At 32.2% G+C, this 27,404-nt stretch overlaps 1 protein-coding gene and 1 long non-coding RNA gene across 5 annotated transcripts in view; one reads left to right on the top strand and one right to left on the bottom strand.

Moving 5' to 3' along the window:
• The window catches only part of LOC126880259 (craniofacial development protein 2-like), a 701,034-nt gene that overhangs the window by 482,621 nt on the left and 191,009 nt on the right, over positions 1 to 27,404 (top strand). For all 4 annotated transcript variants that reach the window (XR_007696523.1, XM_050644031.1, XM_050644029.1 and 1 more), the window contains exon 6: positions 15,363 to 15,519. Coding sequence is in view for 3 of the 4 variants with exons in the window: in XM_050644031.1 (XP_050499988.1) it covers positions 15,363 to 15,519 (157 nt within the window). In the remaining variant the exon portion in view is untranslated. The remainder of the gene's footprint in view (positions 1 to 15,362; positions 15,520 to 27,404) is intronic.
• LOC126880275 (uncharacterized) lies at positions 1,472 to 3,768 on the bottom strand. Its single transcript, XR_007696530.1, has 3 exons — positions 3,704 to 3,768; positions 2,103 to 2,502; positions 1,472 to 1,702 (listed from the first exon to the last, which is right to left on the bottom strand). It is a non-coding gene; the product is annotated as an uncharacterized LOC126880275 (long non-coding RNA).

The following is a 27,404-nucleotide window of genomic DNA, read 5'->3' as shown; positions in this document are numbered from 1 at the left end:
ACTTTGAATTGTCGAGTGTTGGACGCTGATGAGTTCGAATTAACGCGTCGTTTTGTTTGTAGCAATGATATTTTTCGTTCGAATTACCAAGTGTATAAAAATGTATTGATTTAGTTCGAAATATAAAGAGATTTTGTAGGGAACTCGTTATAACTTTGAATTATAGAGAGATTCGAGTTATCGCAGGTTTGAATTAACGCGAGTCGACTGTAACCTGACTTATATGCACATAAAACAGTTTACACTGGTGGTAAATAAAGTGAGAATTAAAATCAAGACCTTGATCAATGTATATATAAAAATAAAAGCTTAACTTATCCCACAGCTGTTTCCAGGAGAAAGTCCTAAAGGTTGATCCTTCCAGGCACGACAAAAATCTAAAACTTGTTCACATCTGTTGGGAAAAGCAAGAAACTGTTGTTGTATTAGTTGCGGTGGAAATTAGGTAATGGTGGTGTTGTCTCAACTACTGGTATCAAAAGCAAGGATCCAAAAACTAGGTACTGGTCTTCAAAGTAATGTTCCAATAGAACAATGTAAATACTACTTCTATTTATAGGTATAGGACGAAATCTAACATCAGAATAGCTTTCAGAAAAGGTACAGTTTCCCAAAATGATGGTAACAGCACACATTTTTACATCGGGTCAACGACCGGTATTAGTGTTACCAAACAAGCAAGCATTATCTAGACAGCATGTTGGTTGTCAAACTTATGACATCTTTACTGTCAAATTGAAACATTGTCGCCTCTGCGCATTAAATAAAATTTCCACAAGGCTAGAACCATATATCCTAATTATATATACCTTATCTATGGCTAGAACTTTTTATATTACTTATAAAAATGACACAAAAACTACTCACTGTCATAAAAAAAGGATCTAATGATAAGGAAACGTGAAACTTTGGATTAAAATGTTGGATTTCGACAAAGAAAATAACGATTTATGTATATACATATGGATGAATATCAGAGAACGGGTTTTATTACATAAATAGTTTAGAGACTTACCTGGAAGAAGAGGTTATGCAAAACTTCAAGCCGCCATAATGAATAGTCCAACGCTTTATATAAATGTTTGAATTCTTTGATATTTTCGTTTTAAATTGAGTATCCAGGAGTTTCCATGTGTTCTTGAACTGATTAAGTTGTTAATTTGATTGTACTCAATTTTCTTCTCAGATTTCGTTCCAAGGGAAATATTTAAATTTGCATACCTCTTAATTTGAGTTTCTGTGACCGACCGACTTTTTGAATCGACTCGTTCATTGATCCAATAACGCTCATGCGCGGCGGTTCTTACTCGCTGCGCTGTGACTGTAGGCGACGATGGACGATTTCCATAGGCGTCTCCAAAAGGGAATTCGTTAGAGGTCGGTGAATGTAATTAATTAAAAGATTCAGTAGCGTTATCGCTACAACTGGTTTAACGACCACTCGTACGAAATCAAACAAATGAAATAGAGAATGTGGAAAAATCCCCTTACGAACAATTCACACATCCACCATTTCGGGCTGGGAAAAATTTTTTGAATAGAATCAAAGATCCAAACACCAGTTCTTAGAAATGTGTTTCGCCCTCTTCAACCTCTCTGGGCTCATCGGTAAAGATGAGAAGTTGAATATCTTTAGACACATTCCAATCAAAAAACAACATTCGAGTCCTAGACATAGCAGGAGCGTAAATCTACGCCCAACCTGAAAATGACAGTCTCATGTATTAATTCCCTAATTACTTTAGAGTAAGTAAGATAATGTTTATGAAAAAACAAAAGATGTAGATCTTTGAAACACACTCAGTGATCAAAAGATCCGCAGGTACTGGTTTAACGACCACTCGTACGAAATCAAACAAATGAAATAGAGAATGTGGAAAAATCCCCTTACGAACAATTCACACATCCACCATTTTGGGCTGGGAAAAATTTTTTGAATAGAATCAAAGATCCAAACACCAGTTCTTAGAAATGTGTTTCGCCCTCTTCAACCTCTCTGGGCTCATCGGTAAAGATGAGAAGTTGAATATCTTTAGACACATTCCAATCAAAAAACAACATTCGAGTCCTAGACATAGCAGGAGCGTAAATCTACGCCCGACCTGAAAATGACAGTCTCAAGTTTTAATTCCCTAATTACTTTAGAGTAAGTAAGATAATGTTTATGAAAAAACAAAAGATGTAGATCTTTGAAACACACTCAGTGATCAAAAGATCCACAGGTACTGGTTTAACGACCACTCGTACGAAATCAAACAAATAAAATAGAGAATGTGGAAAAATCCCCTTACGAACAATTCACACATCCACCATTTCGGGCTGGGAAAATTTTTTTGAATAGAATCAAAGATCCAAACACCAGTTCTTAGAAATGTGTTTCGCCCTCTTCAACCTCTCTGGGCTCATCGGTAAAGATGAGAAGTTGAATATCTTTAGACACATTCCAATCAAAAAACAACATTCGAGTCCTAGACATAGCAGGAGCGTAAATCTACGCCCAACCTGAAAATGACGGTCTCAAGTTTTAATTCCCTAATTACTTTAGAGTAAGTAAGATAATGTTTATGAAAAAACAAAAGATGTAGATCTTTGAAACACACTCATTGATCAAAAGATCCACAGGTACTGGTTTAACGACCACTCGTACGAAATCAAACAAATGAAATAGAGAATGTGGAAAAATCCCCTTACGAACAATTCACACATCCACCATTTCGGGCTGGGAAAAATTTTTTGAATAGAATCAAAGATCCAAACACCAGTTCCTAGAAATGTGTTTCGCCCTCTTCAACCTCTCTGGGCTCATCGGTAAAGATGAGAAGTTGAATATCTTTAGACACATTCCAATCAAAAAACAACATTCGAGTCCTAGACATAGCAGGAGCGTAAATCTACGCCCAACCTGAAAATGACAGTCTCAAGTTTTAATTCCCTAATTACTTTAGAGTAAGTAAGATAATGGTTATGAAAAAACAAAAGATGTAGATCTTTGAAACACACTCAGTGATCAAAAGATCCACAGGTACTGGTTTAACGACCACTCGTACGAAATCAAACAAATGAAATAGAGAATGTGGAAAAATCCCCTTACGAACAATTCACACATCCACCATTTCGGGCTGGGAAAAATTTTTTGAATAGAATCAAAGATCCAAACACCAGTTCTTAGAAATGTGTTTCGCCCTCTTCAACCTCTCTGGGCTCATCGGTAAAGATGAGAAGTTGAATATCTTTAGACACATTCCAATCAAAAAACAACATTCGAGTCCTAGACATAGCAGGAGCGTAAATCTACGCCCAACCTGAAAATGACAGTCTCAAGTTTTAATTCCCTAATTACTTTAGAGTAAGTAAGATAATGTTTATTGAAAAAACAAAAGATGTAGATCTTTGAAACACACTCAGTGATCAAAAGATCCACAGGTACTGGTTTAACGACCACTCGTACGAAATCAAACAAATGAAATAGAGAATGTGGAAAAATCCCCTTTCGAACCATTCACACATCCATCATTTCGGACTGGGAAAAATTTTTTGAATAGAATCAAAGATCCAAACACCAGTTCTTAGAAATGTGTTTCGCCCTCTTCAACCTCTCTGGACTCATCGGTAAAGATGAGAAGTTGAATATCTTTAGACACATTCCAATCAAAAAACAACATTCGAGTCCTAGACATAGCAGGAGCGTAAATCTACGCCCAACCTGAAAATGACAGTCTCAAGTTTTAATTCCCTAATTACTTTAGAGTAAGTAAGATAATGTTTATGATATGAACAAGAAATAGTTATTTTGCAGATATTAAGTATGTACCTAGATTAGGGTGAGAAAAAGTCTCGTAAAAACGGGATTGTCCAGTTTTTTAACGATGGTACCGGGGGTCCCGAAAAAGTCTCCCGGGACGCCCAAATGTCCCGTATTTACGTTGGCATTATTAGAACATAATATGTGACGTTGGGTTGATGATTTTTGTTGCGGCTCTCTTCGATCCATCCAATAATCCTTTAAGTGGATAATACGTATGGTTTGTCCATAGAAAATTTAATATTTTTCAGCAAGGAATTAAAAAGATTGAAAGAAGTACAAAAAGTGTCATGGAAGTTGATGATGTATTGGAATCTGTTCTCATAGTTTTGACCAGAAAAAAAAGAAACAGTTCTTATCATTTAATGTAAAATCTATTTTTAAGTGTGGCAGTATTATGCAACAAGACGAAATTAACTTAGAACTGAAGTTAATGATTTTTATGAAACCTGCAAACTTACTGTATCTTGAAAAATGGAGCTTACTTTCCTCTACTTTCTCAAAGTTTAAATGGGTGCTTTGAAGGAGATTCCCAGTTGGAACAAATTGAAGAAACTTTGTGTTATTCGAATGAAAAAACCATTCGTAGAAGTCATACTTTGCTACTTGATCAACTTGCACTACTAGGGGATTTGGTAAGTGAAAAAAATAAAGAATGAACTGATCAAGATAACAAACTACCTCAGTGTCACGAAAATGGGTTTGTTTTTTAAAACGCATACCAGACCAGGAATTTTTAAAGATATGCCAGTACTTATGTGTTTGCAATACCTTCCCTGAACATTCAAAGGACAAAGGAAAGGAACAATATTGGATACCCTTTCTGTAATCTTGTGGGTGTTATTCCCAGTTGCACCAACAGACTGTAAAACAACTGATTTGCTAACCGTCAATTCGACGATTTAAATCAATGATCAATGATTATTTTTCAAACGAGTTGCACCATTCTAAAAAACTGTTGGTTTACAAACCGATAATGTATAAGTGGCAACATCGTATTAGTGCAGATTATTTACGTTACTTTTGACAGTTCAAAAACTGTCGATTCCAGGTGAGTAATAATTGGTGCAACATATTTTAAAGTAAACGGACAATCCAAATAAAAAAATCAATCGTTTATCTGTTGGTGCAACTGGACATTTTTTAGTCTACAATTTAAAAATGGACTGTTTTAGTTTTTATAACTTTATATTGGAAAAAGAAGAGGTTTTAAAATTGGCTGGAACGAAAGAAAAATATCCCCAATTAAAATCCTAAAGATCTTTTGATTCCTAAAATTTTAACTTTGACCAACAATTTAAGCTATCTTGTTTAATACGTTTTCAAGTACCTATGTTATAATAAATAAGTATTCATTCCAAAATTGTTGTTTTAAATTAAATTACATATTCATAGGAAAAATGAAAAGGATTTATAGGTCACAAATTAGCTAAAAAAAGAATGTCTCAATAATTATGTCTCCATGCAGGCGCCTCAGTCGGACACCCCTTTAGTTGGAGTTCATCGCCCCAAACCCTTCTTGGATATTACACGCAAAGAGGCGAGACAGATGAATTCATTATAAATAAAGGAGTGAAACAAGGGGATCCACTGTTTAATCTAACTAGGAAATGATCTAGGAAATTCAGAGTTTGAAGATGTAGAACATTTCAAATACCTGGGAGTGACAATAAGCAAAACGGGTGAAAGAATACAGAAATAAAAGAAAAAATATTGGCAGCGAGTAAAGCTTATTTTGCAAATAAAACACTACTTAAAAGCAAAATACTGTCAATTAAAACCAAGATAAGAATGTATAACACCATAATTACACCAGTATTATTATACGCAGCGGAAACAATGACGATGGCTAAAAAAGATGAAGAAAACTTAAAAATAGTGGAGGGAAAGATCATGAGAACCATACTGGGACCAATCAGAATAGAGCAAAATGAATATAGAAGCCGAACAAATGCAGAGATTAAGAAAGTACTAAAAGTAGATATCGTGAACAAAATGAAGCAATGCAGAGTTAGATAGTTAGGTCACATCTGGCGGGCAGGAGATGAAGCAGTGACATATACTATATTCGATGTTTCGCTAACTTCATATGAAGTTAGCGAATCACAACAGCAAAAAACTTTTCAAATTCAAATCAAGTTGGTTCTGAATTTGCCGCTTTTTTGGCGTTAATTAGCTGTGAAAAAAATAATTTTGCCGCTCTTTTATTTTTTTTAATATTCGATGTTTCGCTAACTTTATATGAAGTTAGCAAATCATAACAGCAAAAAATGTTTCAAATTCAAATCGAGTTGTTGCTGAATTTGCCGCTTTTTGCCGCTCATTAGTTGTGGAAAAATTAATTAACATTTTTTGCTGTTGTGATTTGCTAACTTCATATGAAGTTAGCTAAACATCGAATATTAAAAAAAAATAAAAGAGCGGAAAAATTAATTTTTTCCCAACTAACTAACGGCAAAAAAGCGGCAAATTCAGCACCAACTCGATTTGAATTTGAAACGTTTTTTGCTGTTGTGATTCGCTAACTTCATATGAAGTTAGCGAAACATCGAATATTAAGAAAAATTTGCCGCTTTTTGCCGCTCATTAGTTGTGGAAAAATTAATTAACATTTTTTGCTGTTGTGATTTGCTAACTTCATATGAAGTTAGCTAAACATCGAATATTAAAAAAAATAAAAGAGCGGAAAAATTAATTTTTTCCCAACTAACTAACGGCAAAAAGCGGCAAATTCAGCACAAACTCGATTTGAATTTGAAACGTTTTTTGCTGTTGTGATTCGCTAACTTCATATGAAGTTAGCGAAACATCGAATATTAAGAAAAATTTGCCGCTTTTTGCCGCTCATTAGTTGTGGAAAAATTAATTAACATTTTTTGCTGTTGTGATTTGCTAACTTCATATGAAGTTAGCGAAACATCGAATATTAAAAAAAAAAATAAAAGAGCGGAAAAATTAATTTTTTCCCAACTAACTAACGGCAAAAAGCGGCAAATTCAGCACAAACTCGATTTGAATTTGAAACGTTTTTTGCTGTTGTGATTCGCTAACTTCATATGAAGTTAGCGAAACATCGAATATTAAGAAAAATAAAAGAGCGGCAAAATTAATTTTTTCACAACTAATTAACGGCAAAAAAACGGCAAATTCAGCACCAACTCGATTTGAATTTGAAACATTTTTTGCTGTTGTTATTCGCTAACTTCATATGAAGTTAGCGAAACATCGAATATTAAAAAAAAATAAAATAGTGGCAAAATTAATTTTTACACAACTAATGAGCGGCAAAAAAGCGGCAGATTAAGCACCAACTCGATTTGAATTTGAAACATTTTTTGCTGTTGTGATTTGCTAACTTCATATGAAGTTAGCGAAACATCGAGTATTAAAAAAAATAAAAGAGCAGCAAAATTAATTTTTTCACAACTAATTAACGGCAAAAAAGTGGCAAATTCAGCACCAAGTCGATTTGAATTTGAAACCTTTTTTTGCTGTTGTGATTCGCTAACTTCATATGAAGTTAGCGAAACATCGAATATTAAAAAAATAAAAGAGCGGCAAAAGTCTTCTTCAACTTCTTGCAACCATTTTGATCTTCGTCTTTCTGTTTTCCTTCTTCCTACTGGATTCCATTCTATCATAGTATATGTCACTGCTTCATCTCCTGCCCGCCAGATGTGACCTAACTATCTAACTCTGCATTGCTTTATTTTGGTCACGATATCTTCTTTTAGTACTTTCTTAATTCCTGCATTTGTTCGGCTTCTATATTCATTTTGCTATGTTCTGATTGGTCCCAGTATAGTTCTCATGATATTTCTCTCCACTATTCTTATATTTTCTTCATCTTTTTTAGTCATCTTCATTGTTTCGGCTGCGTATACTAATATTGGTCTAATTATGGTGTTATACATTCTTATCTTGGTTTTAATAGACAGTATTTTGCTTTTAAGTAGTGTTTTATTTGCAAAATAAGCTTTATTCGCTGCCAATATTTTTTCTTTTATATCTGCATTCTTTCACCCGTTTTGTTTATTGTCACTCCTAGGTATTTGAAATGTTCTACATCTTCAAACTCTGAATTTCCTATTTGGTTTTTCCTTTTATTGCTGTTTTCCCTAGTCTTAATATTTTTGTCTTTTCTTCATTTAATCTGAGTCCCATTGTCTCCCCTTTCTCTTTTATTTCTTTTAGCATTTCTTTCATTATGTTTCTATTCTTTGCAATAATAACAATGTCGTCTGCGTAGGCGATTATTTGTCCACCTTTTTGTTCTTAGGTTTCCTTTGTTTATATTTCGTAGTACATATTCCAAAGTTAGATTAAACAGTGCATAAGTATCCCCTTGTTTCACTCCTTTATTTATAATGAATTCATCTGTCTCGCCTCTTTGCGTTTTTATGCTAATTTTGGTAGTTCTCATTGTCATATTTATTAATTTTCTGAGTTTATGTGGGATTTTTAATTTTTCCGGTTCAATCGTTACTTGTTTTCTCTTAATCCAATCAAATGCCTGTTTGAAGTCGATGAATAGCATTTCTAATTCCAGTTTGTGTTCATTTGATTTTTCCATTATTCTTTCTTCCTCCATATATCTTCCTTCTGTGCCTCCACATTGGTACTGTCCCACTCTCTTCTTCGTGATCTTTGACAATCTTTTTCTTATTATTGAAGTCAATATTTTATATGTTGTGCTTAGTAGTGTTATTCCTCTATAATTATCACAAATTTGTTGGTTCACAATACCAAAAGACTATACTAAAATCCATTTAAGAAAGCTCAAAAAATACTCTTTCCTAATTTTGACCAACCTTGTATACTAAAACTAAACGGTTCTCTATATTAATAATGTTAAACAATAGTAGACTATATTAAAAATATTTTCAATATAAATAGAAATTTTTATGTCAAGTTACTACAATTCTACAGGGTGTGAATATTGCTACGAAATTAACAAAAAACGTAATTATCTTTTAAACTACTTCGTATATTACTACAAAAGCCTATATTTTAGGAAAGTAGACGTACAGGAGAATCCAAAAATGTAAAATACACTCACCGGCAGAGAAAACGGGCACCCCAAAAAATGGGTCATTTTTAATGTCTTGTATTTCCTAAACCTGATGTCCGATTTAAGTAATTTTTTTAATATGTTATAGCCTTATTCTTTATCAATATCGCTGTAATAATATTGTTGCTAGACAGGTACATTGTCATTGTATACAGGGTGTACGAATCAAACTGTGTTTGTTTCTCAAACTTTGGAACACCCTGCGGAATGTTCTAGCTTTTATAAAATACTGAAATTATAACCAAACTATAGCCTCAGGTTTTCTTAACATTCTGTTTTTTTATTCATTCGCTTATGTTGGATAATAAAAAAGTTAAGCACTTTAACAACTACCCCTGTTTTTCGTTAATACAGGGTGTTTTTAAATAAGTACGGCAAACTTTAAGGGGTAATTCTGCATGATAAAATAATGACAGTTTGCTTTATAAACGTATGCCCGCAAATGCTTCGTTTCCGAGATAGGGGGTGTTGAAATTGTTCTTACAAACTGATGATTTATTTATTTCTCTAAAACGGTTTGTGATATGCAAATGAAATTTGGTAGATTTTAAGAGGTAGTTATTGCGCATTTTTTGGCGTACAATTAATAATTTTATATTCGCCATTGGCGTGCATACGGGTATACATATTTTAGATATATCCCGTATGCACGCCAATGGTGAATATAAAATTCTCAATTGTATGCCAAAAAATGCGCAATAACTAGCTCTTAAAATCTACCAAATTTCATTTGCATATCACAAACCGTTTTAGAGCAATAAATAAATCGTCAGTTTGTAAGAACAATTTCAACACGCCCTATCTCAGAAACGAAGTATTTGCGGGCATAAGTTTATAAAGCAAACTGTCATTATTTTATCATGCAGAATTACCCCTTAAAGCTTGCCGTACTTATTGAAAAACACTCTGTATTAACGAAAAACAGGGGTAGTTGTTAAAGTGCCTAACTTTTTTATTATCCAACATAAGCGAATGAATAAAAAAACAGAATGTTAAGAAAATCTGTGGCTATAGTTGGGTTTTAATTTTAGTATTTTATAAAAGCTAGAACATTCCACAGGGTGTTCCAAAGTTTGAGAAAAAAACACAGTTTTATTCGTACACCCTGTATACAATGACAATGTACCTGTCTAGCAACAATATTATTACAGCGATATTGATAAAGAATAAGGCTATAACATATTAAAAAAATTACTTAATCGGACATCAGGTTTAGGAAATACAAGACATTAAAAATGACCCATTTTTTGGGGTGCCCGTTGTCTCTGCCGGTGAGTGTATATAGGGTGTTCTATTTAAAAAAAAACATACGTTTGTGCCACCCTGTCAATACGGATAGCCCTGTATATTTGAAAATATTTTCAGATTATGGTCCTGTCTAGGCACCAACTTTTAACTAAATAACTTTTTTTCGTATCTCCTAAGATAATAAAGCTCCTAAGGATATAAAACCGGCCTTGTCAAAACAAAACCAGATTGATAAAATTGCCACAAAAACTACATTAACAAATGTAGTACCCACTACTAGCAAAAACGATGGGAATTCCTTTTGTGAACAAAAACAAGACCACAACAAAATAACACGCAATCAACTGTCTACAGAAATTTTAAAAATAGAAACACAGAATAAATGTCAAGAGATTATAAATCTACCAATAACAGAGGCTAAAGAAGAATGGACTGAAGTGAAAAGAAATAAACAAAGAAGAAAAAAGATAAATACACCCCAAATTGTTGGTACTAGCACCGAGGGAGCTGCTGCCGGAATAAAGGGTGTCCCTAAATTCACCGACTTGCATGTATACAGAGTTGACCCAGCTACCGATGTGGCTACGATAGAAAAATTACTAAAATCGCACTTCCCAGAGGTTTTATGTGAATCTATAACATCCAAACATCCAACCGTTTATGCATCCTTCAAAGTAAGAATATATCAAGAGAATTTTAAGAAAGCCATGGACCCATCGATCTGGCCTAAAAATGCATGTGTTAATAGTTTTTTATACCTTCGGAACAATTACAAACTCCAATCCCAGAGGTAATGTTTAACCCTGAGTTGATGCTACTTAATGTCCAAAGTATTAGTGTTGAAAAAGCTTGTGAAATTTCTTTAGATATTAATAACTTTAAGGATATAAACGTAATTTGTTTAACAGAATTATGGGAGACAATTGACTCTGTAGACTACGTTTACCTTGAAGGTTATAATCTAGTAAGTAACTACACCCGTGACAACTTCTGCAGAGGTGGAGGCATATGAATATGGGTTAGAAATGGTATAAAATCAAACAAAATCGATGTTCACGAGTTTTGTGTTAATAAACATTCTGAATTTTGTTGCATTTCATATAAAAACAGATTAAATAACATAGTTATAATATTAAACTGTTATAGGTCCCCCTCTGGCAATATTAATACTTTTTTAGAAAATCTTGAATCGGTTTTAAATTTCGTTTTTAAATCTAATACCTATATTATTGTATGCGGTGATTTTAATATTGATACAAGATATTTAAATTATGATGTTATCAAACTACAAAATGTCCTTTCTTCTTTTAATGTAAATTTTAATCTCGTAAAATGGCCCACTAGGGTCACGGATACCAGCATTACGACGATTGATAACGTCTTTGTTAATTTTTCAAACTCTTCTGTTACTTGTGTAAACGACAATACTGTGTCCGACCATCGAACTGTACTTATTGAGTTTGATTTTGGGGCGGGTGAGTCGAGTGTTCTCTATCAAAAAAGAAATTTTAATGACATTACTATAAATAAATTTATAAATGACATCTCAAGTGAGGACTGGAATCAAATATATGGTATCCTAGATACAAATATTGCTTTTAATACCTTTTTTAATATTTTTATGTATCATTTTAACATTAATTTTCCTATTATAAATAAAAAGTCCAAATTAAATAGTAATAAATGGGTTAATAATGAGGTGAGACAATCAAGTTACCAATTAAAAAATTTGCATGCAATATCTAGGGCATTTCCAGAGTTGCGTGATTATTATAGACAACCAGAGTTGCGTGATAGAAAGAGAGCATCAAAAGCTTCTAAATTTAATCAAAAAATGCCATTACCAAAATATAATAAGCACCTCAGATAATCCTTCTAAAAGAGCTTGGAAAATTATATTTGATTTTTCAAAAGGTAAAAAAAATGAGAGTAACATAACACTTTCAAACGGGGATAACTTAATTACAGATTCATTAGAAATAGCCAATAAATTGTAATCTATTTTTTAAAAATGCTCCATTGGATGCAATTGCGACAATTCCAAACAAACCTGATAATACATATCCTTGTAACAACACTGTTTTGGATGTCCACTTTCTTCTACATCCGTACACTACAATAGAATTAAACAAATTATTAAACCAAAAACTAAAAAACAAAAAATCTCAGGGCTTTGATGAAATCCCTGGGTTTTTAATAAAAAAGGTTGTTTCGTTTATAATATCGCCATTAACATATTTAGTTAATTTATCATTTTCAAATGGCAATTTTCCAGATTGTATAAAAACGGGAAAGGTGTTACCAATTCATAAAAAAGGTGACCCAAAGCAAGTAAATAATTACCGCCCAATAACAATTTCTTCGGTATTTTCAAAAAATTTTGAGTACAGTTATTTACAAAGACTTAACTCATTTTTACAGACGAATAAAGTGATTGTTAGTAACCAACATGGTTTCCAGTCCAAAAAATCTACCCATACAGCAATGCATTCCTTTTATGATACTCTCGCATCTTTAATAAATACTGGAGAGAGTCCTGTTGGGATATTTTGTGATCTTAGCAGGGCTTCGACTGTGTCAATCACGAAATTTTATTTTATAAATTAAAGAATATCGGCATTCAAGGACGTGCGTTAAATTGGTTAACATCATATTTAACTGCACGTCGTCAATACGTCAGCTTAACAGAAAAAGGAAAATTATCAAATGCGACGCATAAATCCAACTATCTCGATATTGACATAAGTGTACCGCAAGGCTCAATTTTAGGACCTGTTCTCTTTCTTATTTATTAAACGATGTTGTCTCGGTTAACTCGGATGGACATTTCACGATATTTGCAGACGACATAAATGTAATAGTCAATGGACCTGATACTTCTTTGAAGTCCAAATGTAACAGCTTACTGTCAGATCTTTACAACTGGTTCAGTAATAATTATTTATTGTTGAACACCCAAAAAACTCTTTTCATGCAGTTTCATAATAGGCAACGATGTATTAACCCAATTAACTTAAATATAAATAATAATGATATTGAACTTGTTTCATCATTAAAGTTCTTAGGACTTCATTTAGATGAATGTCTTAATTGGAGGAAACATTGTGATACGCTGGCCGCAAAGTTAAACTCAGTAACTTTTTTGTTTCGAAATTTAAAACAAGTACATATTAACGGAGAAACAATTAATAATGCTTTATTGTGCCCAAGCCGAATCTCGTTTGAGATACGGGATTTGTTTTTGGGGATCAAGTTGCCATATCAATGAAGTCTTTTTTGCACAAAAAAGAATAATACGGACTATTGCTGGTATCCCTCATAAAACAAGTTGTAGGCAGTACTTTCAAAATTTCAAAATATTGCCATTGGCCTGTATTTATATTCTGGAGACTTGTATATATATATTTAATAACCTCGAAAATCTTAAAACCAATGGGCAAATACATAACATGAATACTAGATATAAAGATACCTTGCGTGCCCCAAGGTGTAGGGGAAATATATATTGCAGGTCCCCGGGTATAATGGGACAAAGACTCTATAATAGATTACCAGCGCATATAAAATTGTGTAGGAGCCTGACAAGCTTTAAACTAAATTTAAAGGAATTTCTGATGACACACACTTTTTATACGGTTGAAGAATTTCTTCAATTTTAAATGTATTTTCATTGTTAGTTTGTGTAGTGAAATGTTTTAATTGTTTGTTATATTTACTTAATGTATTACTTTTTACTAATTCTATACAGACTCTGTCTGTCTAAAAGAAAATAAAGTATTTATTTATTTATTTATTTATTTATAATCGAGTAATTGGACTTCTTCACACTAATTCCCCACCCTTTATGAAATTAGTGAAACATCGAATATTAAGAAAAATAAAAGAGCGGCAAAATCAATTTTTTCACAACTAATTAACGGCAAAAAAGCGGCAAATTCAGCACCAACTCGATTTGAATTTGAAACATTTTTGCTGTTGTGATTCGCTAACTTCATATGAAGTTAGGGAAACATCGAATATTAAGAAAAATAAAAGAGCGGCAAAATTAATTTTTTCACAACTAATTAACGGCAAAAAGCGGCAAAGTCCCATTGTGCTTGCCATAATATTTGCGAGAAGTGATTCGCTAACTTTATGTACATACTCCATTACCTACTTCATTCTCTTCGTAGTTTATACCCATTTCACCTTCCATGTCTACTTGTGTTCCAAGTATGGTCTGAAAATGATGCTTCCAGGATTCTGTGACTTTCTGTTGATCACTGACTATTTGCCCACTTTTATCTTTACATAGACTTATTTATACCCACTTCTTATCTTTTTTAGGTATTCGTAAGCCCCTCTAATTTCGTTGTTTTTGAAATTTTCTTCCATTTGTTCTATTTGTCTATTTTCATAGGCTCTCTTTTTCTTTCTACATATCTTGTCTGCTTTCCGTCTTGCGACTTCAAATAATGTTCGTCTTTCCCGTGTTCTTCTTGTTATGTACATTTTGTGTGCTTCATTTCTTTCCTCTATAAGAAGAGTATACATACACATGTATGTAAACAGACATGTTTCATACCTTTTCGCAAATAAATGAAGTGAAATTATTTATACACTTTTTCTGGAAGAAATATTAGAGGAAATTTTTGAAAAATATTCCAGTCCACAAAAATATAGGGTGTTGTTTTGGATTCCGTTTGAACATGATAAAATCTCTTTATTCTCAGTTTTCTTTCCTGAAGTTCAACTCAGAATTTCAATTACAATATCTTTGGTAAATATAGCCATCTTTTCCAAATTATATAAGACTACCATGGTTATCTTCGATATTTTGCTTTCATTTTGCTTCTTACCTCTTTGCTCTATATATAAATGCCTTAGCCTACCACTATAAGAGACATTTACCTTGGGACACACTGGAATATTTTCAATGTTTGATAATATGTAATGAGTTCTTAGTAATAGCACTTTTTTTAGAATATGGACTATGTTGTGTAAATGATCCATTTACGCCAGAACAAAGCTTTTTAACAAAAAAAGCTAGTTATGTAACAATAGAACACTGAAAACTTTTGTTTTGAATACTTTTATTGTTTTATTATAATTTAGTGTTTTATTGTTAGATAAAATTAACTTCCATCGAGTAACGATTTCCTCAAGAATATGGTTGAATCCATCACTTCTTAAAAAAAATATTATAAAGGAAAATAAGAAAATCGAACAGTTTTTTAACCATATTTTTATTTGCATCTTTAGATTCTACAGAAAGGATCACTTGAGGAAACATGCTAGGTCTCACATCACTAGAAGAATAAAAGAACAAGCAGAACAAGCAGAGAGAACGCAGGGGTTACTCAAAGATCCAATTACGTCAAGTACAAGTACTGCCCAAGTTACCATTAGTGTTGGTGGAGTAAGTATTCTACTTGTTATTTATTTATTTATTTATTTATTTATTTATTATTTATATTACAAATAATAGGTTGCATATTTAATAGAAATAAATTTATTAATAATCTGCATGTGATTTTTTATATCCAGTAGAACCCCGATTATCCGTGCTCCTCGGGACCGGATGTGGCACGGATAATCCTAAATTTATTTCTTTATAATACATATGTGTACAAGTGTACATATATACATACATATGTACGGCTTGTACGTACCATAAAAACATAACAGAAAAAATAAATCTTTGTTGTGATAGTCTCCCTGTCGGCATATACAGGGTGAGTGGGGAGGAACGCGCCAAACTTTAAGACTGTATAATATACGTAAAAATAATCAAAAATAACTCGTATGTTGTTATTCGATTTTCATTTGTTTCTGAGATACAGGGTGTTAAAATTTTTTTTGCAAACTGACGATTTATTTATTGCTCTAAAACCGGTTGAGGTGTGCAAATGAAATTTGGTGGGATTTAAGACATAGTTATTGCGCATGTTTTGACACACAATTAAGAGTTTTATATTCACCATTGGCGCGCGTACGGGTAATATCCTGAAAATTTTTAAAGATAAATATGGTACGCCACTGAAATATTTCAAATTAAAAATCTTTCTTGAATTTCTCGTTCAATTTGTGACAAAAAATCTATATACCCATTTTTTCATGCGACGCTTGGTTTTCATGCAAAAAATAAAACATCTTAACGCTTACAAAGTTTTCGACGAAGTTTCTATATGAATGAGTAGAAACTTATTTCGAATACTTTGGAAGCTTTAAGATATTTTATTTTTTTGCATGAAAAGGAAGCGTCGTATGAACAAACATGAAAATAGATTGTTTGTCAGAAATTGAACAGGGAATTCAAAAATATTTTTTAATTTGAAATATCTCAGTGGCGTACTATTATTTTTCTTTAAAAAATTTCAGGCTCTTACCCGTACGCGCGCCAATGGTGAATATAAAATTCTTAATTTGTCAAAACATGCGCAATAATCATGTCTTAAAACACACCAAATTTCATTTGCAAACCCCAACCGGTTTTAGAGCAATAAATAAATCGTCAGTTTGTAATAAAAATTTTAACATCCCGTATCTCGGAAACAAATGAAAATCGAATAACAACATATGAGTTATTTTTGATTATTTGTACGTATATTATACAGTCTTAAAGTTTGGCGCGTTCCTTCCCACTCACCCTGTAGAGTTTCCGTTGAGTGATTTGCGGTGACGCTATTTTGATAAAACTTTAAAAATGCAAAAGAAAATGCAAATTTGAGTAATAAAAAATCATAGCATGGTTAATCCGCAGCCCGGATAATCCGCACACGGATAATCGGGGTTCTACTGTATATACAATAAGGTCTCGTTTTATGCGGTGGATACGTTCTACAGAAAAGCGCATATAAAAAAATCGCATAAAAAAACTTTACTTGCATTGAAAAAGTAGGGATACGTTCCGTAGTTTTCTAAAATTACATAAAATGTGTTTGATTTTTTTGGAAGTTATACTTCTTTAGACACGAGGGTAAATTTTTTCATTTTACTGGGCGCATGCGCACACCGACAGTATGGTATAAACGTTATACGGGATCTGATTGGGTGTTAAAATCATCTGTCAATAATTGTTCAATATGGAAATTATGGATAAACAAATATTGTGTATATTAGTTTTTATTGTTGTGATGGTAGAGAAAAAAGCAAGTTTATAATATTGTAGTAACTTTTTAAATATTTTTTAAAAGCGACAGGTACGTAGTAATTGTAAATGTTTCAGTATCCTAATAAAAAATTTCATAGGTATTATACCTACCTATTTGGAAAATTTAAAAGAACCTACCAACATAGTATGTAAGCTGATTTACATAATTTGATTACCATCAAAATTTCTATCAATATTCACCTAATATATTGTTTTCTTACTCTATGTTTTGTTGTATTTTAATATTTCTTTCAATTCTAAATAATTTCAATTCAAAATTAAAATAATTTGGTTAAATTCAGAACCGTCAAAAGTTTAATCCGTTTAGTTAGTTGATTTTCGCACATAATGAAACACGGTCTCCGTGGGTAAAAGTTTAAGATGAATGAATTTCAATACTAACTGCGCTGATAAGCGGATTCGAACCCCGATAGAAACTTTTATTTTTTTTATTTTTTTTTATACATTTTATGATTGTAAGTTTATTTATTATATAATTTTTTTTTCAGAAAATACGTACATATTTAGTTAAAATTTTTTCCTATATTGTTCAGAAATCATTTGTGGCATTTTTCATATGTTTGTGTGTGTTTTATTCTTTTATTATTGTAATTTTTGGCAGTGTTTTAATAAAAATTTTTGAGTAGTAAGTATTAAAATTAGTTTAATATTTAAATAAAATATAAATAAACTGTTTAAAGTGTATTAATTTCGTTGACATCATATAATAGAAGTATAACTTCTTACGTGCGTACAAAGTACACACACATTCTTTTTTTTCTCCATTAGGCCAAATAAAATCTTAAAGAAAGAATTAAAAACACATACTAACGATATTGAGATTGCAAAATCCTCTTCTAACGAAACATAATACTTTACGACACTTAATTAAATGTTTCAATCCAGAAATCAAAATGTGCTGTTTATTATACTGCAACTTGAAATCAGCAACATTAAGGGCCGGTTGTTCGAACGCTAATCAAAAATGATCATTATCAAATATTTAATTACTGTCACCAACTGTCAATGTCAACTTTGATTGGATTGCTGAAAACATAATTATTTATTACAATTATGAAATTAGTTAATCAATTATGTTAATAATTATTGTTATGTTAGTTGATTAACTAATCTCATAATTATAATTAATTATGTTTTCAGCAACCCATCAAAGTTGACATTGACAGTTGGTGACAGTAATTAAATATTTGATAGTGTGTGTGTAGTTTTATTTTATGACTAGGGACATAATCCATTAGCCTATTCTGCTTTGATAAATAATTCAAGTTTTTTTTTGAAGTGAAAACTTCTTTAGGGACGTTGTGCACTTTTTGGATAGGGGAAAAAGCATTGAATTCGCGACCGTCAGTTCGACCGTCATCGCTCTTTTTGGATGGGGTAAAAGCGTTGAATTCGCGACCGACATTGCGACCGTCATCGCATTTTTTGGATGGGTAAAAGCGTTGAATTGGCGACCGTCATCGCTTCGGCGAAATAAATATTGTACGTATATATTATAAATATGTATATATATATATACATAATGTTACCATTACTGCGTCCGTATAACAAAGCGATCTTATTGCGTCTCCTGGAAATACAAGGAAAATTGATAATTTTCCGACGAATATTGGTTTAAAATTTAATTTCTAATATGGAACTATACTTTGTTTTATTATATTTTAATTTTTTAAATATTCGAATTTTCTTTTATTTTAAACCATTATTGCATCTTTATAACAGGCGGCTTTGTTAACTCCGTATATACCTCCAACCATACACAGTTGCGTCCATTCAATGTTGCCAAACTGAAGGACGCACTAATATTTAGAAATACATTATACATAAAATGAAACAAAAAATATATTAAATTACCGGTATTTGAGCTTCGTAGCGAAATTGTAATAAGAGTTGGAATTTTCGAACTGCTTGTTATATTCAATTATGATATCTATACCATTTTGATACAATTGTGATATCAACATATAAAAATGATCCTTATTTATTGAGAACGTATTAAGTAATATTTCATTTATTTATAGTTTTATATAGTAAACTCTCTCTTAACGGACACCTTTCTTCGCCGGACACCTCCTCTATACGGACGATTTTTAAAACAAAAATCATTCGGCGATATGTGAACCTGTACTCTTTAACTCCCTTCAACGGCCTGTGCAAATGCGGACAGCAAATGGAAAAATAAAAATTTTTATCCAAATATTTTATATTCTAATGTTATATAATAAAGCTACCTATACTAAATTTACAATCAAGATGCAGTAGAATTAAACAAACCAAGACACGTTAAATTCTACTAGGAGCACTTACGAAACATAATTTACAATGTATATACATTGTAAATCCCAAATCATGATTTCCAAAATTTATACATTGTAAATTATGATTCGGGAGTGCTCCTAGTAGCATTTAACGTGTCTTGGTTTGTTTATTTCTACTGCATCTTGATTGTAAATTTAGTATAGATTTATTATTTCAAACCAATACAGATGTCCATGAGATGAGTGATATTTGATATAACTGTTTACGTTAGCGGCACCAAGTAATAAAAGTTTGATATTTCCACTTTACATTAACAAACTGTAAGCAAAGCAAGCAAAATAATACATTTTACTAATGTCCTGTGTGTGACCGATGACGCGAATGCCGATGCCAGGAACATTAAATTTTATGATGAAGTTATTGTATTTTGTCTAGAATACAATTTTAACGGAAATATCAGATGAAGCAAAATATTCAAAAACTCAACTTAATTTTGATTAATTTTCGTAATAGATTTTATCTGAATATCGACCTATGTAAAATTAGTAAAACTGAAATAATTTTAGTTTTGAAGGTTTTGCAACGTAAATAATATGGCGTCCACCAAAAGGAAGTTTTTAGGTTTTAAAGAAAAAGTCGATATGGTTCATTATGCAGAGATGCATAAGTTAAGTGTTAGAAAGTTAGCAGAAAAATTTGGAATTGGAAAAACTCAAGTTAGTGAAATTTTGAAACATGTGATTAAATTAATTAATTTTCTGAGAGCGGAAACCTGGAAGCGAAAATAAAATTTTTGAAAACGTAGGGTGCTGCATGAGACCAAATTGTTTTCGTTTTCGATTGGTTTTGTAAAGTGAGGTCTAAAAATATTCCTGTTTGTGGTAAAATTATTCAAGAAAAAGCATTAGAAGTTGCAAAGGAACTAAGTCTCGATATTATGAAAGCTTCTGGCGGATGGCTCGAGAAACTTTGTAAGCGTCATAATATTTCCTTGAAATCCATATGTGCGTAAGCAGCTGCTGTAGATTTATTAGTGGTTTCTGACTGTAAAGAGAAACTGCTCGCTCTGTCTCCGCGAGACATTTTTAACGCAGATGAGACGGGATTATTTTTTAGAGCATTACCCAACAAAACTTATACCTAAAAGGAGAAAGATGCACTGCAAATAAGGCTTCCAAAGAAAGAGTCACAATACTATTTTGCACCAACATAATAGGGGACAAAGAAAGGCCACTCAGTAATTGGAAAAAGTAAAAAACCCCGTTGTTTCAAGGTTTCACACATAGAAAAATTACCTATCGAATGGTATAGCCATAAGAAGTCGTGGATGACAAGGGAAATCATGACAGACTGGCTAAATAAATTTGATAGAAGAATGCAGAGAGAAAATCGAAAAGTTCTTTTGTTTCTAGACAATGGTACGTCTCATCCACAACTTGTTTTATCCAATGTTAAAATAATATTTCTACCACTAAATACTACATCAGAATGCAACCCCTGGATCAATGGATTATAAAATGTTTTAAAACATACTGCCGACAATTTTTGATTTGAAGGCTACTGTCGTCAATGGACGAATATGATTCTACAAACGAGATTAAAAAGTCTATAAATATTACCAACTCCTTAATTTGGACCGTAAGTGCATGGAAGCAAGTGCAACCGAAAACAATTAATAATTGCATCTAGAGATGAACCGAATATTGTGTTAACAGAATCATTTGTGTAATAAATTATTCTGAATTTTTCGAATTATACAGAAAAAAAATTGACGGACAAAAATATATAAGGCAGTAAAATTCCTTGCTTCGGAAAGGGAGAACGGCTATTCATCTATGGGAAAAAATTTTGATAGAAATGCTCTCATAGCGCAACAAAATTTATATATATTTAGGTATATACATAGGTACTTCTTGTTGTGAACATTAACAATACAAAAATAAAATGCATAAATAGACCTAAACTTTTTTTTCTGAACATATTTAAAAACAGGAACAATTTAATAATTTATTTGATAAGCAGTAATCAGATTGTAGGTATAATTATGAACAGAAGATAAAGTAATTTAAATGAGGTTCTTTCATTCCGCCATACCTAACCTGAAGCTAAACTAAGGATTTTAAATAAATAGCCATAAAAAAAATGAAACATGACCACATATAAAATCACCCCCTGGGATGTCTTAGAAACCAAATGATATACAATATTAAACTCAACTCCACCATTTAAGGAAATACTAAAAAAATACTAAAGCAGATTTTAATTATTTTCTTATTTGTCTTTATATGCATTTTGTATAAAAATTTTGATTTTTAACCAATCTTTGTTGTATATTATTTTTTTAAACTTTTACCTAAACTCATCACACTCTAGTCTTTTAGGGGCTTTCTTTACCTTTATATGATTTTTAAAGTACTTTAATGTTACTTCCTTCTGTTCTTTAGTCCACGGGACGACTTTCCTAATAATTTTCTTTTTTAATTTGGGTGCAATTGTTTTAATTAGTGTATTATCTGCATTGCTATTATTGGTCGACATTTCGGTACCCTTGCTATTTACTAAATCATCCAACATATCATTGTCACCCTCATCACTGTCATGATAATTAAGTTCCAGAAGATTTTCTTCCGTATTGTCATCTCCTATGTCATCTATAGATTTTTCTTTGTATTGGTCTGCTCCGCCTTTTTCCATAACCATCAACAGCTTGGAGATTTTAGCTGTTGGGTAAACATCATCTGGGAGGCGATAGGAACTTCGATGAACACAGGATGTATGACCCAGAAAGGCTCTCTTCAAACATCAATGAAATATCGAATCAAATGAGCAATCTAATCAAAAGTCTATCTACCATAACAACGAAAAAAGAGGTATTGAAGAAAAATACATGTTATGCCACCTCAAGTACACAAACTGAAGAGCCTCAACATTTCGAAGAAAGTCCAGAGCAAAAATCAAAAATTACAGAAGATAAGTGTCACTTTGTAGTTATTAGTAACTTGAGCCCAATATACACCCCTATACAAGTGGTTCACTATATTAAAGAGAAGCTAGGTATCAAGGAATATATAAGACGTTATATCCTCCTTAAAGACGCTGACACAACAACTGGTTCCTCATTCAAAATAGAATCTAGAACATCTATTAACCTATTACTTAATAAGGGCATTTGGCCACCTGGTGTAAACATTAAATGGTCTATCGAATCTTCATATTTCGAACCAACGCTTTCATCTGGGTCACATAAAAATCCGAAGAATATCAGAAGAGGTATTAGCCTGGAAAATTCAAATAGCAGTTTATGCAACAACAAAGATGAAGTTCAGAGCACAAACATACATACAGACAAACAGGCCATCGAAATTTGCAAAACTAAGAATCCGTTCCATACCCATATTAATTTCATTAAGAAAGATACTTTAGAACCATCTACTAATCTGGATCCATTGACCCCACCAAGAGTTAGATTAACCAATAACTCTAATAGTCGATATCTGTTAGCCAGATTAAGGGAACCGGATATCTTAAAGGCCATTAAACTTCATCTTGCTTTTCTACACGACCAACCTGCATTAGTATTTTATGATGGGTATACCAACACGAGTGTTAAACTGTTTCTGGCTTCCGAAGGACTTCCTACAAAGAGTGAAGATCTATGAAAAATTCTTCTAGATTTTAATGATGCTTATGGAATTGGTGCAGATGAGGTAGACGCTGATCTTGCTGCTTTTAGGTCTTTTCTAACTTCGGAAAAAATTATTCACCTGCAAAAATCAAGGGAATGCCACCGAAACTACTATTCCGCTGCCTCTCCAAGACGAAATTTTTAAACATCACGACGTGTTCTGAGGGACTAGAATCATCAAATAATTTTAGTGATAACAAATTTAGCATTGTTCTGATTAATATTCGTTCTATAAAACTGATGAATTATTTCTGTTTCTAGAGGAATTAGGGTTTCCACCGATAGTTGCGGTTACTGAGCACTGGCTTGAAGTCAACGAGCCTTTTTTTGTAGAAAAATATTCCACTATTGCTAGGTATGACCGTCTAAGTTCAGCTCATGGAGGCACCCAAATTCTTTCTACAAATAATGATTTTTCTCTGGTAACAAAATATGACTTTCTATTAAGTGAAGCATTCTTTGAGTTTTCCTTAGTTTACAGTAAGAACCTTAATCTTTATATTATTTTCATTTATAGATCACCTGACTCTTCCGTGGAACTATTATTTCAGAACCTGCTAAATTTGTTAGATGACCTGCCTCATAAAAGCAGAAAAATTCAATGCGGTGACTTTAATAATAATTATCCTGCTACTTGTGCTACACAAATATCCCTGGTCAACATATTTGAATCATATGGTCTATCAATGCACATTAATTCTCCTACAAGGATTACAAAAACTTCATCTACCATAATTGATTATATTGTCTCAGATTTCTCATCCCGTGATGTCTGCGCTACAACTGTTAATGCGGGACTATCTGATCATGAAGCGGTTTATACGAAGTTTATAACATCTTTAGCAAGTCCTCCTCGAAAACTCGACGTTAAGCAGGATTTTTTCCGGTCGGAACTTTCGTAAATTCCAAAATTTATGCTTAACCTCTGAGTGGCATTTTCCTTCTATGGACGTCAATTATAATTTCAGTGATTTGTTGAATAAGCTTGTCTGTATCTTCAATAAAGCATTTCCTTTAATCACAATTAAGCCAAAACATCGCAAACCCTGGACTACCAAAGGTGTCCGCATATCAGCCAAAAATATGCGTTCACTAGTCTACATCAAGAAAGGGCCTAGCCGGGTAAGATGGTGAAAAGTGCCCCCAACTCAATTTAAATTCCATATAGGTCACTTTTTAGCACATATAGAGGAACTCACTTTCTGAAATTTTTAGCCCCCTAGGTGGTCACGTGACCCCCCTAGAGCCTAATTAGCCTTTTTATGTTTTTATTTTTTATCTCAGCCGCGTCAAGAGCTAGCCAAAAACTTTATTTAAAATAGTTGTAAGTTTCAAAAAGATCTATATGAAAAATTTTTTTTTTAATTTTTTGGCGGGAAATTCGAATTTTTAGAACAATTTTAATCTTTTAAATAACTCTGAAAAAAAAACTAAGACACTCGTTTTTACGAAAATCAATTATAATGTGTATTTTTGCATAATCTTTCACCCTGAATTTTTTAAAATTTTTAAAATTGGTGAAACGTACCTTTAAAAATAAAAAACCGCATTTTTTCGGTTTTTTTTTCGTTTTTTTATACAATTTTATACATGTTTTTCAAAAAAGGTAACACCATCACTAGAATAGATAAAAAAAATGGTAAATAATTGGGGTTTGCTTAATAAAATTTTTTTGTAACGCCATCCATTTTCAAGATACAGGGCGTTGAAGAAAACAAAATTTTACACATTTTTTACGATTTTGCCGAAACTACTGGCAACATTGCAATAAAATTTGGCAGGTTTTAAGAGGTAGTTATTGTGAATTTTTTGACATACAATTAAGAATTTTATATTCATCATTGGCGCGCATACGGGTAATGGTCTGAACTTTTTAAAGAAAAAAAGATGATACGCCACTGACATATTTCAAATTAACAATCATTTTTGAATTCCTCGTTCCATTTGTGACAAAAAATCTATCTTCCCATTTTTTCATACGACGCGCCGTTTTGTTGCAAAAATTAAAATATCTTAACACTTCCAAAGTATTCGAATTAATTTTTATAATGGATGTACGAGTATAATATATTTATGTATGTAGATGTAGAAACTACTAGAAGTTCGAATGCTTTGTAAGGATTAAGATCTTTTATTTTTTGTCAAAAATTGAACGAGGAATCCAAAAACGATTGTTAATTTGAAATATGTCAGTGGCGTACTATCTTTATTCTTTAAAAAGTTCACACCATTACCCCTATGCGCGCCAATGATGAATATCAAATCCTTAATTGTATGTCAAAACATGCACAATAACTACCTCTTAAAACCCGCCAAGTTTTATTACAATGTTGCCAGTAGTTTCAGCAAAATCGTAAAAAATGTGTAAAATTTTGTTTTCTTCAACGCCCTGTATCTTGAAAATGGATGGCGTTACAAAAAAATTTTATAAAGCAAACCCCAATTATTTTTCAGTTTTTTACTTATTACAGTGACCGTGTTACCTTTTTGAAAAATATGTATAAAATTGTATCAAAAAACGAAAAAATGCGGTTTTTTATTTTTAAAGGTACGTTTCACCAATTTTAAAAATCTAAAAAAATTCAGGGAGAAATATTGCGCAAAAATACACGTTATAATTGATTTTCGTAAAAACGAGTGTCTTAGTTTTTTTTTCAGAGTTATTTAAAAGTTTTAAATTGTTCTAAAAGCTCGAATTTCCCGCCAAAAAATAAAAAAAAAATTTCATATAGATCTTTTTGAAACTTACAACTTTTTTAAATAAAGTTTTTGACTAGCTCTTGATGCGGCTGAGATAAAAAATAAAAACCTAAAAAGCCTAAATAGGCTTTAGGGGGGTCACGTGACCACTTAGGGGGCTAAAAATTTCAGAAAGTGAGTTCCTCTATAAGTGCTAAAAAGTGGCCTATATGGAATTTAAATCGAGTTGGGGGCACTTTTCACCATCTTACCCGGCTAGGCCCTTTACTACCAACGTCTCTGTTACTGAATATATCACCAAGTACAGGGCAATCTATTTAAAACTTATAAAATCAGCTAAAAAATTTTACTATCAAAATCGTCTCAGAAGCTCTAAAAGTGTTGCAAAAGAAACTTGGTCCATAATAAACGATCTTCGAAATAAAACTCACACAACTCAAACATTTTCCCTTCCAGACCCAGAAAATCTAAATGAATACTTTGTTAATGTGAGTAAAAATATAACATCAACTATTGTGTCACAACAAGATCCCATTTCCTATCTCCCTAAGAAAGGTTTCGAATTAATTCTTTATAAGACCGGTTGATAAATCTGAACTGATCCAAACAATCAATAGTATCAAAAGCAACTCTTCCTGTAGTACCGATGGACTATCCATAAAAATTTTCTCAAATCTCCCAGACAATGTGTTTGGAGTCCTCATCTCTCTAATTAATAATTCTTTTGAGAAAGGTAAATTTCCAGAGTGCCTAAAGACGGCCATCATTATTCCTCTTCATAAGGATGGTGAAAAATCTAATGCCTGCAATTATAGACGCATTTCATTACTACCGGTACTCTCCAAAATTATTGAGAGATTCATAAAAGCCCGACTTATTTCTTTTCTCGTTGATAACAAGATTTTATCACAAAATCAGTTCGGCTTTTTAAATAATAAATGTACCATCGATGCCATGTTTTCTGTACTACATGAGGTTTATCAAGCATTAAACAATAATCTGCACACTGCCACTGTTTTTTTGTGATTATGTCAAAGCTTTTGATTGTGTAAATCACGACATTTTGATCAAAAAACTAGATTTCTATGGAATTCAAGGTATTTCTTTGAACTGGTTTCAATCTTATTTGGATAATAGGAAACAACGGGTTAGAGCAAATTATACAGACTCTAGTCTCAAAAATGTTGTACGTGGTTCACAAGGTTCATTATTGGGTCCTCTACTTTTCCTTATCTTTACTAATGACATCACTAGCTTAAAAAACGATGGAAAAGTTTTTCTTTTTGCTGACGATACCAGTATCATTTTGAGCAACTCAAATATCGCAACTCTTCATGCTACTATAACTTCTGATCTACTCACAATAAAATCCTGGTCTGATTCTAATTTACCATCTTTTAACGTAGATTAGTAGCATTATCCTATAAAGGAACTCTTCAACCCTTACCTCTTTATAACAGCCAGATCAGTATCGTTGATTCTGTAA

Source organism: Diabrotica virgifera, chromosome 2, assembly GCF_917563875.1.
Source record: "Diabrotica virgifera virgifera chromosome 2, PGI_DIABVI_V3a".
NCBI lineage: Eukaryota > Metazoa > Arthropoda > Insecta > Coleoptera > Chrysomelidae > Diabrotica > Diabrotica virgifera.
Note: the sequence above shows the minus strand (reverse complement) of the source record. Positions and strands in the feature narration are given on the sequence as shown.